This window comes from Fusarium oxysporum, chromosome 1, assembly GCF_000149955.1.
Source record: "Fusarium oxysporum f. sp. lycopersici 4287 chromosome 1, whole genome shotgun sequence".
Lineage (NCBI taxonomy): Eukaryota > Fungi > Ascomycota > Sordariomycetes > Hypocreales > Nectriaceae > Fusarium > Fusarium oxysporum.
Window position 1 is genome coordinate 4,927,848 of NC_030986.1, and position 12,761 is coordinate 4,940,608.

Sequence of the window (12,761 nt, forward strand, 5' to 3'; positions counted from 1 at the left end):
GCATTTTTTTAGGGTCATATCGAATAAACTTAATCTAGTTATCCATATACCAAAGTGTCATTTCTCGCCCTGACCTCGATTCATTCATATACAGGTATAATACAGCAACACCTCCGTTGCACCTTCGGTCATCATTTCGTGATGCAAGCGCCAGATATCGATTCAGACCCAATATCTATCCGTTCTCCTGAATAATCGTACAAAGCTTCATTCATCACCCCAGCCTATTTGGGGCCCGTCCTCTAAATAGTTTCTCGAGGTCGTAAAGTGTTTGCGTTTCGTTCATCACGCTTAGAACATGCCACCACCGCCCTGCTGGCCGCCTCCGAGAGCCTGGCCCTGCTGCTGCATGATCTCGCTGACCTTCATAGATGTGTCGAGGAACTTGGCTGTGCAGCGGTCGAGGCAAACAGACTCGCCCTTGTTGAGCTCGCCCTCGCGGTAGTCGTTAGGAATGCACTTCTTCTGGCAAGATTGCTGAAGACTGTGGCATTACAATCAGTATCAATACATGTGCTTGGTGAGCGCTGAGGCTTACCGGTTGTAGGTGTCGGCCATCATGCGCATCTCGCTCTCAACGGCAGCAATCTTTTGCTCCGAGGTAGGCTGAGGTCGACCCATTCCGAGGAAACTCATTTTGGCGGTGTTGGAAGAGGTGGCTGGGCGATTTGGTTTAATTAAGACGTTGTGATGGTTAAAGGCTGTGTTATGACGGCGTTTTGGGACCTTGAACTGGACAATGGGAAATTTTCCACTTATCGCGGATTGGTCGATTATGTAAGGATGCTTTGTTCCAGCTACCCTGTACCATCATGAACCCATTTGTACATGAACTCAAGGCCTCATAATACTTATAGTTGCAGTGTTCTGGGTAGGAATGTTATAATATTCTTGGATTATGTTTAGAAAAGGAGGGGGGAATACACAAGTATTGCAGCATCGACGTCTTGTTGTTAGTTGGAGCTTCAACCGCTTATCACTCATGGCACTGACTTGACTATCACTGTTTCACTCCCACCTCAATTTCAATTGGCATAAACTATTCTTTCATATTGCGCTATTTGGTATTATAATCATTCCATCATTTAATTCCTAAAGGTAATGTTCTTCGTGCGAGTCCACTCATCAAGACCAGCAGATGCACCAAAACGGCCGTATCCACTAGCCTTGGCTCCTCCATGAGGCAGACCGCTCTCATCATGAATACTCATATTGTTGATATGGACAGCACCTGTCTCGATCTCGCGAGCAATTCGGAGGCCTCTCTGGAGGTCAGATGTGAATACAGCAGAGCTCAAGCCGTACTCGGTATCGTTGGCGATCTTGATGGCTTCCTCCTCCGTCTCAATAGCCATCAGAGAAACTGTAGGGCCAAAGGACTCCGACTTATAAATGTCCATTTCTGTGGTGACATCTCTCACAACAATTGGTCTCATACGGGTCTTGCTTGACTCCTCAACATCAGGGTTTCCGTGAACCAGGGAGGCACCCTTAGAGATGGCATCCTTGATCAAGGCCTTGTTCTTTGCAACAGGAGCCGATGCAATAAGAATCGGTGCGTCCCCCTTAGAAGAGAATACTTGCTCAATGGTTGCTGACAGCTTCTTCTCAAACTCGTCCTTGACATTCTTGTGCACAAGGATCCTTTCGGTAGACATGCAGACTTGCCCCGAGTTCATGAACGCTCCAAGGGTGCATTGCAGCGCGGCGAGGTCGAGGTCCGCATCCTCCCACACGATAGCTGGGGCCTTGCCACCCAACTCCAGAATAACAGGTTTCAGGTTCTCGCCTGCAAGCTTACCGATGATACGGCCAACAGGTGTACTGCCGGTGAAGTTGATCTTCTTGACTTCAGGATGCTCAATCAATGCGGCGGTGACTGCTGCAGCATTGGCTCTCTCGTGGAAGATGACGTTAAGAACACCATCAGGGAGTCCTGCCTCTCTGAAAACATCGGCAATGGCCCATAGTGTTCGAGGAGAAACCTCACTGGCCTTGAAGACCACTGTGTTACCAGCGGCCATGGGGAAAACAACAGATCTTGTGCCGAGAATATAAGGGGCGTTCCTGGATTGACATGTTAGTAACTTCTCAGACTCATCCGGGCACGAGAAGCCTACCATGGCGCAATTGCTACAACGACACCATAAGGCTCTCTCAAGACGAGTGCGGTTGTGTTGGGATCCGACACAGTGGGGATGGCGCCCTCAAGTGTTCCTATACGACCGGCAACTTCCTTCAGATGGCTAATGCCTGTGCTGATATCGAAATCGGCCCAGGTAGCATCACTGCCAGTCTCTGACATGGAGTACTTGCGGAGCTCATCACGTCGCTTTTCCATAATCTCGGCGGCCTTGAGAAAGAGATCCCGGCGCTCACTAGGCCTTGTCTTGCGCCATGACTTGAATGCCTCAGCAGCAGCCTCGACAGCAGCATTGGCATCCTTGACGTCAGCACTGTGGTAGCGGTGGACGACCTCGCCGCTCGCAGGAGACACGACATCAACAGCCCTTTCACTGGTGTGATCGCTGCCGTTGATGAGGAAAGGCACAGTATGAAGCTTGGTCGCCATGATGAAGACGGGGTATCAAGTTTCAGATTAGAGAGTCGGTAATGTTGTAGTCAAGCTGGATGGGGCGACAGTCGGGCAGGATGACGGTTTATATAGGCGGTTTCGACGAGAGAATGCCCATGAAAAGAACGTATCTTGCTAGATTCATTGTAGTCTACTATGCATCCTTGGCATATAGCAGTGCATGTGGGATAGCTTAGTTATGCGGATCGGCTCCTCCACTTGGAAGAAAGAGGTAAGAGAAACACAGGAGGAGGAGTAGGATCCCCTAGACACTAGTCCACAGCCCCGCATAATGAGTGTGGGCGACCCGCGGAATAAGAGGGGGATCCTGAATTGTGGTGTTGTTCGGCACTTTCACCGGGTTTGGATTGGAGATCGTCATTTGACAAGTAGCATTGGCTAGATAGATAAAGTAGCCATGTCCGAGGCTTGTCTAGCGTGGGAAGTTACTCCAATTGCATTGACATTCCGATAATTTGGAATATTTGAACGAGGTTCACTTATAAGGACCATACAAGGTTTCGGAAAGGAACAAGAAGAGCCGATCACTCACGGGTATTTCCCGCCTCGCCTTGAAATATTGCTGGCTTTTGATGTCCACCAGGCCAGGGTCCATGACTTGGGCCCGAAACAAAAATGCAGGGTCTAGATTGGAAACATACGCTTTCAGATTTGTAAGAGGGTATCAATTATGTATCAGCCAAGTTTGAATAACGCATCTCCTGTAATAAAAGGCATCATGACTGTTGCATCGAATTTGGGTCCAGGAAAGGCTGAGAAACATCCGTGGTTCGAATGCGAAGAATTTCTACACACACAAAGCGTCAGAACCGTGTCTCATTAACACTGTAGCCTTAATCAAACTCACCGATTTCTGGCATCGATCCCGGAATCACAAAGTGGACCTCTGATTTGAATCGTGGACAATGCACATCTTGGCCAGGGCGTTGGGGAGCGGGTTTGAGCTGACGCTTGACCGACTGACGAGGCTTGTCAGATTCAGGCATGATGAGGTGTTCGAGGAAAGGTGATTATGATTGTTGATGAAGAACACAGGTGTGAGGAAAAAGAGAAGTGGTTTTAATGCAAAAGGCAAAGATGATTATCTAACGCAAGTAAGGTAGGGAGATATGTTTTTGGCAAGATGCGCTCAGAGCAGTCAGTGTAAAGTGGTTGAGCCTGATTGGCTTAGCAGCTCATGTCCTTCCACTGGAAGGACAAATATCGTTTTCGATTTGATGGACGGAGCAAGGTATTACTACCATAGTATGTGATTTCAAATCACGAGTGTAGTGAGGGATGATAGCTTGCAGTGGTTTCATCCCTAGAAGAAGAAGCTGAATAGTTAATCTAGATTTCGTTCGAACTTTGGGGCTCAGATGCATGAAAGGGCTGGTTCAGATTCAATGCCATATACTAAGATAGGTACTACTCAGCACATCGTCACACTTTTCTCGACTTGAAGATACCACCACCAGAAGGAATAAAACCGTGTATCTATAATACGAGAAGGTCATAACGTGCCGAAGCATAGTTCCCCCTTGTCTCTTCTTTTTTATTTTTTTGGTTACACTCTTGTCAGTCATCATGTGATGAAATCGTGTAACTCATAAATACGAGGTGGTCACAATACATACTCAGCGTCAGAAGTCTTGCATCGCCATCCAAATTTTTTTTACGAAACTATCTGACTTCCAAGTCTACATGCAGAATATTGTTCTTTCAGGACCTCATTTGATTATACCCAATTATCATATCTTAGGTTCCCCATATCATGATCACGCCTTACCTGAGCCTCGGCTGAGTAATGTATGTCTCACGTGACTCACTGGGTGATCTGCCAATCAGAGACTTCAATCCCCGCCGCAGGGGGTAATTTTCTAGGCCTGCCCCGCTCGTCTCCAGTTTGTCAGGTCGCTCAGAAGTCGTTGCATGAGGCAACAACGGTGAAAGAGTACCGTTTCTGTACCTTGCTGCACCTTCCCAGTTAAGATTGTCAAGCGAATTACCCTTTTCACGGAAGGACGGTGAAAAAGTTGGTAATTGGCCAGGTCAATTAGCCACTCAGATTCGAGTCGCCTTTTTTCGCACCTTGAAACCAGCGAAAAGCAATCTTCTCCCTAACAAACAAACCCCTCTCCTCCGTAGTCGGCCTTTGCTCACGCGCATTGTCTTTGCCAACACACGACGCGCCCACTCAGCGCCGCGACCCGAAATATCCATATCAACGCCAACACCGACACCGGCCGGTCAACGAACTCCGGGTATTTGCTTTCGAAGCCTCCGATTCTTTGATTGCCCGTACCCGTGTCCGTCTCGGCGCCGGTGCATCCTCGCATCATCCCGCCGCGTTCTTCCTCTGGGCCTCCGGCTCAGGGCATCGTCCCTATGGACGGTTCCATGATGGCTGGTGGGGCGGCCTCGATGAGTCCTACGAGTCCTGTCAGCTCCCGTCATGGTCATGGTCATGGGAACAGCAATGGCACCAACAAGCGCAAGAGGAGCAGCATGGTTGGCATTGAAAGCAGCCCAGGCAGTAATCTTGACGATCACGATGCCGAGCAGGAGAAGAAGCGCCAGCCTGGCGTCAAAAGGGCTTGCAACGAGTGTCGACAGCAAAAGGTGAGTCAACCTCCGAGAAACAAATCTAAATACAATTGTACTGAGCGGAATTTTCCAACAGCTCCGATGCGACGTGGTGCAAGACCCTTTCCAAAGTTGCTCTCGGTGCAATCGCCTGAAACTAGAGTGCAAAATCGAATCAAACTTCAAAAGAGTAGGCAAAAGATCTAAGCACGCCGAGATGGAGAAGGAGATCGATCGACTGCGTCGCAGTCTTGCGCGCGCAAAGTCTCAGGGCTTCACTCCAGAAGCCGATGACGATATGGACTCTCCCATCGCTGCGAGCAATCCTACCTATACTCACACTCACACCCGAAATCCTTCTTTAATGGGTTCTGACGAAGCTGTCTCGTCCCTGCTTCATCTTAAGCGCGGCGGGAACTACAACATGCCACGATATTCACACGACCTAGAAAATGTCAAGCTAACGGAAGAAGATGTCAACAACCTTTTCCGACAATTCTGGGCTTTCTATCATCAATTTCTGCCCTTCCTCAACCCTTCACAGGCACCTGATCTCTTCTACCAACAACATCCCCTCCTCTTCTGGTCCATTATCTCTGTCGCTGCCCGACGATATAATCCACCAAACGCAAACGATCTGCTCAGCAATCTCTCGGGACCTCTGACACGTTTCTTGTGGTCAACGATAGGAGAAGTCCCGAGCAACTACTACGTGGTCAAGGCCATGTGTCTGCTGTGCACATGGCCACTACCCACAAGTACGACTTCGTCCGACCCTACGCACATTTTGTGTGGAGTGATGATGAAAACGGCTACTGGAATAGGTCTTCACCGGCCCAATAATATCCAAGACTTTTCTAGGGTGTCAGTTGAGTTGAACAAGGAACAACTCAATGACCGTGTGACAACATGGGCTGTTTGTAACATTGTTGCGCAGTCTGTTGGAACTGGCTACGGCCAGCCAGCATCAACCCTTTATGACTGGACTTTGGCCTCACGAGCCGGAGAAGAGAGTGCTTTCCAACTATCACGAGATTTAGAGGCGCGGCTACAGATTGAGAGATTCTGTGACAAGGTATCGAAGGAGATGTATAGCAACGCTAGCGATCCCCGTGGCGTTGCAGGAGATGAACACCGGGCAATGCTGATGCGTGTCTACCGTCGAGATTACGCAGAGCTGAATGCTTCTATCCTTTCACAAGGGCTGGGCCCCATCGTCTCTTTGCATCTCCGGGCAGCGGCTCTTCACATGCGCTTGGCCGGTTTCTTCGATTCCAGTAAGACGCCAGGCTATATGGATGATCTGATGGGCCTATGGCGCGCCACTACCGCTTTTCTCGATGAAATTCTCGAAGTTGATCAAGCCACTAGTCCTCGGGATGGCGTTGGCGGACACTTACTTCTTCACTGCAGTAACTACATCGGACAGATGATGGTTGCCGCTGGCTTTGCCCTTCTCAAGCTCATGAGGTCGTTCTTCTCGAAGACTATAGACTTCCAGCGAGGTCGAACGCTCTTTCATCAGACGATCCGGGCTATCCGGGCTACCAGTGTTGTTAACAATGATCTTCAGTGGCGTTTGGCTGAACTCATGGTGCAGATGTGGAACGGCGCTCGACTCGAACACAATCAACATAACTTCAACAGTAACGACAACTCACCGATCCAGATGGACGACAGCCTCCAACTCAAGGTTCGATGTCGTCACAGTATGAGTCTTGTATTCGATTCAGTCTGGAGGTGGAGGGAGGACTTCCAGGCATCGGGGCGAGGTACTATAGACTGTAGGTGATCCCCTTTCTCCCTATGTTTTGGTGAAGGCCCCTGAGTAGAGCATGTCTTGATTTGTCTTGTGCAAATATTGCAAGAATGCTAATACAGACCACAGCTGCCAAACAACCGACAAATCCAGATTCGGCTAATGAGTCTTCAGCATCATCAACACACATGGACAGCACCCTCGTACCGTCTCACACCCTCCCGCCTTCGAGTCTGCTCAGCACCAACAACACTCACAACAGCAACCCCAACTCGAACGGCGCCCTGACACCGGGAGCCACAGGACTCTCAGCTGTATCGTCAGCTCATAGTATGATGGCAGGTGTCAGTTACGGAGATGCGGCCAACTACGACTTCTTCGACCCCCAGCACTGGATGTTGGACGGCCTACTTGACTTTAACTACTCATACGTGCCTCCCTTGGAAGGCGCCTAGGAACGTGATCAACAACATTGGTACTATGAGTGAGAGGTGCATTAGACATGCATAGTCTTGAGAGCAATTTTTCCTTTTAAAACTGGCGTGAGTTTCGGCACTGTAACGGAGCATCATAAGCCAGCGGCAAGATCTTTTCTTCTTCTTTCCATTGAAGCGAGCCCGTTCCTTTGCTGACACCAGGTCTGCGCACGGGTTCATTTTCCTTTTCTGGTCTTGGGTTTTGTACTCTTTGCATCGTGATTAATCTGAGACTGTTGAGCCAGGGTGGATCTGCTCAACTATTGCGTTTCCATACCGGGATGAGCTTATTGAGAAATAAAATGGAAGTTGGAAGTGGTAAAAGACAGTCTACGTGTAATTATGCAGTATGACGAGATGTTCAGAGTTCAATAAAGACAAGCAATAATCATCATTCTTGTTGTCTATGTACTTCGAAGGGATACGGATATTATTGCCCAAGCCGTATAATGTGAAAAAGTATTGATTCTACAAAAGATCACGAGAACATGACCTCGTCATCCAAAACATATCGTATCGTGCCTCAAAGTTAGCTCGTTTTGACCCATAGTTAAGAGTAAGTATTTTCTTTGATGAATGTTAGGATCAGCAAAGCCAAGACTATACTGGTTCTCATGATTTCTACCGGTTTGTACAGTTTCCGTTCTCGTGTATCGAGACAAGCTCGGAGGCACTTTTGCAACTTGGGCAAAGTCTCGAACAGAGACCTGATAGCCCATGAATATTCTCAGGCAGAAATACATGCACCCATCAAGCATAGGCCGAGGCATTTGGCTAAGCGAGTTAGAAGTCGTCTCTGACCCATGCCATTTCACATTCATAACGTATACGGATACCATGGCGAAGGCAAGGTTGCAGGGGAACGGAGACGCGGGGACTTGATCCGTGAGCCGAGTCTAATTGAAGTTACGGTGACATTGACGTTGACAAGCGACAGACAGCAACAACCAGGTCCAGGTCCAGGTCCAGGTCCAGGGCGGGTGAGGACAGGGATCGGAGCATTCTGTCGTTCTGCTCTCAATGGCACGTACCATTATGTGCCCCCTGATCAATCACTCACTCTCAGAACCCTATGGGGCACCATGACTGGGTTCAATGACGAGAAGCCGAAGCACGAGGAGGGAAATTGGAGCTGGAGCTGGAGCTGCACTTCTGCCTCTGCCTGCTACGATGTTTCAAACAAACGAACAAACAGTACCTGTAGATCAATTTAATTAACTTTGAACCAATATATGACTCGACTCATCGATGTCAGCCTGGAGAGGCAATCGCCGGAAATGCATGCAGCTCATCAACCCAGGACCCCGGCTCTTGGAGGTTGATTCGCAGCCATCAGTTGCATCTGCCCCATCATCGAGCTAGTGTGGCGATACGATTGAGGACAGTGAATGCCATGGTAGAATCCCTGATCACTCGTCAAGAATTTGGGTCAAATTTGGCGTTTCCCAGCGTCGACGAGTCTGTTGTTGGTTGCGTGGTGATGATCCTGATTCGACTTCTGGTAGAGAGCAAGGAACAATAGAACAATCTACGCCACAGCCGTTTGCCTTCTCTTTATTTCCGAATTCCTCATCCATCGGAAATGAAGTTGCCGTGGCGTTTTCAGTGGTGCTCTTGTCGTTTAAAAGGTAAAATTTGGGTTCAAGAATGCAAAAGAGACGGTTTTGGGCATCAATGACATCGAGTCAATAGTAGCTAATATCGATTGAATAGACACCGGCTTTGAGGATGAATTCCATGAGTGATAAACCTTGGAATCGGTAACGGCCATGCCTCAGAGGCTAAGACGAATACATTCTTTGTCCACCATCGTGATTCGAAACATTGCATTGTCCCAAAAACGCCTCGTCAAAGCAGTACATCGAGTCTCTCCGCAGAGCTTAGAAAGTCTCGGCAATCAGGCAATTCATTCATCGACTATAGAGTCAGAATAACGCCTCGCTGCGGAGATGATATGACCTATGTCGTCAAGTAAAGTATATGGCCGCATTTTCAGGCCGGCAATGCCCTGTTTGGCCTGTTCTGCAGACCCATGGCCGCATGAAACGGAAACGGCCGGGGGCCTTGGTGCGCGGCAGAAGACAAACCAAATATCTGGATTAAGCGCCAGACGACAAGAGTTGGCTGAAATTTTACTCATAACGATGCCGTTATTGTTTGTTTTGAATTCAGTTCGGCAAGGCACTCTCAGTAGGCTATGTAAAGCAATGCGGGTAATGCTTGAGCCAACTTTCTAGAAACTGAACAATGCCGGCTCCGGATATTCTTTTCCAATCTTGAATTCTCTATCGATATTCCATTGCAGGGATGCTGAGGGTAGCGGCCGATGAGACAAGTCGGCACAGTGAGCGTTCATAGACGAGAAACAAGGGCATCTGGAGATCGGAACCACTATCAGTATCAGTCTCAGTATCTGAACCGAAGACGAGCCACTTACTCTTCAGGGCTGTAGCGGACCCTGGGAGGAAGAACCACGTCGAATTTGATCCCTGGCGGTCATTCTCTTCTGACTCTGACTCTGACTCTGAGAAAACACAACCAACAGAGGCACAACCAACAACCAACAACACGCCCCCTCCCAGCCCCAGCCAGGACTTGCGTCCTGTGCCCGCTCATGAAACTCGCCATCGATCTGCGCTAGGATAAGCCTCCCAGCCTGTAAAAGAGCAATTCTGAGCCCAGCCCATCCCAGTTAGACGCAGTTTGCTTCACTAAAGAATGTAAGACTCGGCAAGCCGTTAGACGGCGTTTTCAAGTGCCGGGAGTCACGCGCCAACCCGCTCTGAAAGATCTATTCTCTTGACCATAGTTGCTTGCAACTGCTGCATCTTCTGCCTGTGCGCAGCCAATTCCGAAAGTGGCGTCTCGTCCTCCAATTTCCCTTCAAAAACACCATCTTGAGATGGAGAAAATGCCAACCATGACCACACTTTCAGAGCACAGGCCCCATGAATCCGTGAGTTGGCTTATTGCAGTACCATAATTCCCTCTTATTAGAGCCTGAAATTAAAGAGGAAGATCCTGCTCCCAACGAGGGCTTGAATCAACCCCTGGTCAGAAGAAACTGGAGACTTGTCACATATGTGGATAGACTCAGTTCCTTATGAACCCTATATCTATAGAGGCCTAGACTTGATAGAGAGACAATAGATCACGTTGTTGAGGCCATTTGGTGTTAAGAATTGCATTGTAATTTTCAAGAGTCTTTGCCGAGTACTTTTGGTGCTTCTTGAATTTCAGGCCCTGGAAAACGATACCGTCACTGTAACTCCATGGTATATGCATAGAGACGTAAGAAGAAAGATGGTTGAAATGATCAAACGGCCCGGGATTCTGCGTCCCCATCGCCAGTGACTGGTAGAGAGAGACATGCCAGTAGGCTAACGTTCCAGGCCAACATGGAGCCCGTGCTACAGCGAGCAAGCAGCTATCGGTGACGCATATCAATGAAGTGACTGGTACAAGTTCCCTTCAAGTTGGACAAGGTAGTTGATTCGAGACTGTCTTGCTTTCCTCCGAGTAGGCCAAGTGTTCGGCTCTCGCAGCATCAAGAAGGGGGCTGATACAGCAGTAGGCTGTGGTATGAGGAACTACCATAAAAGTCTCTATATTCAGTTTTTTGACATGAAGGAAAGAAACATACAATACAGGCTAGAAGCCATAATAGAACTTTGTGGCGGGTGTTTGTCCTAGTGCAGAGGCGGCCGATAGCTGCACACGTTTTGGCGCCTTTAACACAAAGTTAAGGCAAATAAGCTCTAGCTATTCACGTAACGGCAAAGCCAACGGCTAGCCTTGGTAGATTTGGTCGTTTTGGGAGCACAGAACAATGCTGCCAAACCAAATAGAGCACGCTGGAGACATGACAGTTGTGAGCTAGGGCTTGGTCCATGTGAAGAACAATAGGTAGCCACAATCAGCTGCTCACTTGGCAGAGGTGTAAAGAATCCTATTGACACCCAAAAGAAGATATCGGGTCTGTTTGTTGCGGGCGTATCCAAGTATTGCGGTTACAAGATGATGTATGGGAGTGTATGTACCCCGGCCGAGCAGAACATAAGTGCCATAGCAGTACCTTATGGAGGGGAATTGGACATCCCTTGTTCTTGTTACTGCGCAGCGCATGCCGGAGGTCTGCGCCGTGGGTGAGTGTGTTGACGCTGAATGACATGCTCTGCAATTGACCGTGATGCAAACAAGTCGAAGCGTCGGGCCGTAGACATGCGCAATCAGGGCAAAAGTTGGGTGGATGGAACATCCGGAACCCCACGAGATTGGCTTCTGACGAGGGTGTGTGTTTTGTTCCTTATTAACGATGATCGCCCGATAGATGATAAGATGAGATGGGTTGCCAAGAAAAGAGGAGGGGAGGGGTTTGGGGGCGTCGCCTTGTGCCTGTGCTGGCTACGGAAGGCAACGCTAAAATTCAGCCTAGCAACAAATCGAAAACGTCTTTCTGCCAGGGCTTGAGCAATGAATGTCAAGCCGGGCATTGGCAAGGTACACCCTAGCGAGAGCCATGTCACAGCGGGGGGGCCGCCATCCATTGCAGACGGACGGATATGTACGGCACCACACCTGTTATGGATGGTTGTCTCAACGCTGATGAACCGTATCATCACCTGCCTCTTCTGCTCGCAACGTACGAGCAACAAACACGTTATCTGGTCCCGAAAGTCTGGTACCGCCCACTCTGCATGAGCATGCGTGTGATTCGAAATATGACTGGGAGAAGGGGGAGCGGGTCGGACAGAAATGCGACCCTATGGACCGACATATACGAACTTTTGAGTTGAAATATGAGACGTCAAAAACGCGGCTAAGCCTGCGAACAAGGCGGAATACTCGCGGCAAACACTCCCATGCTCGTTAGAAATACTGTAGCAAGCATGCCTCGGTAGTGTCGACATGTTTGGTGTGTTGTAAGTGGTAGGGGGCGATCATCTAACCCGACGCGACAAGAGCGCTTAGAGTGGACTTGAACGAGTCAGATGCGCATCGAAAAAGCCAGTGAATCGAGCAATCTCCCGCAAAACCTTCCCATTCAGGCCAAAGTATGTCCGCGTTAAGATTCCCGGCAGTTGGGTAAATGAGATGGAGAAGTTTGAAACCGGAAACAAAATCAAGAGTACCAGTGACACCAAGCTAGGACGGAGATAACCAGACAAGGGGGCTCTTGATTCTTGAGAACCGAGGACAAGAGTCCTTTAGCAAGACATGTCTGCTCGCTGAAATTCAACAGCATTCTAAGGTCCTGAGATCACGGGTAAGAGGCAAAGCCAATGCTGAAACCCACAAGGCTAAGCTTGATGAAACGGTGGAGCAGGGCGGAGCGTTTTCACTGCCTTGAAGCATGGGGAAGGAA

General features: G+C 49.0%; 6 protein-coding genes across 14 annotated transcripts; 2 read left to right on the forward strand and 4 right to left on the reverse strand.

The window, feature by feature from the left end:
- FOXG_01046 (mitochondrial import inner membrane translocase subunit TIM10) lies at positions 1 to 754 on the reverse strand. The gene is made up of 2 exons (XM_018377768.1): positions 539 to 754; positions 1 to 484 (listed from the first exon to the last, which is right to left on the reverse strand). Exons 1-2 carry the CDS (start codon positions 634 to 636, stop codon positions 292 to 294), a joined length of 291 nt encoding a protein of 96 aa, XP_018233552.1. The 5' UTR covers positions 637 to 754; the 3' UTR covers positions 1 to 291.
- A 257-nt stretch (positions 755 to 1,011) lies between these two features.
- Positions 1,012 to 2,864, reverse strand: FOXG_01047 (uncharacterized protein). The gene is made up of 2 exons (XM_018377769.1): positions 2,121 to 2,864; positions 1,012 to 2,067 (listed from the first exon to the last, which is right to left on the reverse strand). Exons 1-2 carry the CDS (start codon positions 2,570 to 2,572, stop codon positions 1,086 to 1,088), a joined length of 1,434 nt encoding a protein of 477 aa, XP_018233553.1. The 5' UTR covers positions 2,573 to 2,864; the 3' UTR covers positions 1,012 to 1,085.
- Positions 2,865 to 3,118: 254 nt separating this feature from the next.
- FOXG_18004 (uncharacterized protein) lies at positions 3,119 to 3,676 on the reverse strand. Its single transcript, XM_018398043.1, has 2 exons — positions 3,444 to 3,676; positions 3,119 to 3,383 (listed from the first exon to the last, which is right to left on the reverse strand). The coding sequence occupies exons 1-2, from the start codon at positions 3,580 to 3,582 to the stop codon at positions 3,313 to 3,315; spliced, it is 210 nt and encodes a 69-aa protein (XP_018233554.1). The 5' UTR covers positions 3,583 to 3,676; the 3' UTR covers positions 3,119 to 3,312.
- Positions 3,677 to 4,241: 565 nt separating this feature from the next.
- Positions 4,242 to 7,866, forward strand: FOXG_01048 (uncharacterized protein). Of its 6 annotated transcripts, none has more exons than XM_018377770.1 (3): positions 4,242 to 5,197; positions 5,259 to 6,945; positions 7,050 to 7,866. In XM_018377770.1, the coding sequence occupies exons 1-3, from the start codon at positions 4,964 to 4,966 to the stop codon at positions 7,373 to 7,375; spliced, it is 2,247 nt and encodes a 748-aa protein (XP_018233555.1). In that variant the 5' UTR covers positions 4,242 to 4,963; the 3' UTR covers positions 7,376 to 7,866. The 6 variants fall into 6 exon arrangements, with proteins under 6 accessions (XP_018233555.1, XP_018233556.1, XP_018233557.1 ...); XM_018377771.1 differs by having other exon boundaries at positions 7,095 to 7,866; XM_018377772.1 differs by having other exon boundaries at positions 5,259 to 6,933; positions 7,095 to 7,866.
- Positions 7,867 to 8,157: 291 nt separating this feature from the next.
- FOXG_18005 (uncharacterized protein) lies at positions 8,158 to 12,324 on the reverse strand. 4 transcript variants are annotated; one of them, XM_018398047.1, is made up of 4 exons: positions 11,325 to 12,324; positions 11,040 to 11,250; positions 9,834 to 10,986; positions 8,158 to 9,787 (listed from the first exon to the last, which is right to left on the reverse strand). In XM_018398047.1, exon 1 carries the CDS (start codon positions 12,013 to 12,015, stop codon positions 11,626 to 11,628), a length of 390 nt encoding a protein of 129 aa, XP_018233564.1. In that variant the 5' UTR covers positions 12,016 to 12,324; the 3' UTR covers positions 8,158 to 9,787; positions 9,834 to 10,986; positions 11,040 to 11,250; positions 11,325 to 11,625. The 4 variants fall into 4 exon arrangements, with proteins under 4 accessions (XP_018233564.1, XP_018233563.1, XP_018233562.1 ...); XM_018398046.1 differs by having other exon boundaries at positions 9,834 to 11,250; XM_018398045.1 differs by having other exon boundaries at positions 8,158 to 9,771; positions 11,040 to 12,324.
- Positions 8,479 to 8,758, forward strand: FOXG_18006 (uncharacterized protein; the record flags this gene model as incomplete). Its single annotated transcript, XM_018398048.1, has 2 exons — positions 8,479 to 8,596; positions 8,652 to 8,758. 2 exons carry the CDS (start codon positions 8,479 to 8,481, stop codon positions 8,756 to 8,758), a joined length of 225 nt encoding a protein of 74 aa, XP_018233565.1.
- Positions 12,325 to 12,761: the final 437 nt, after the last annotated feature.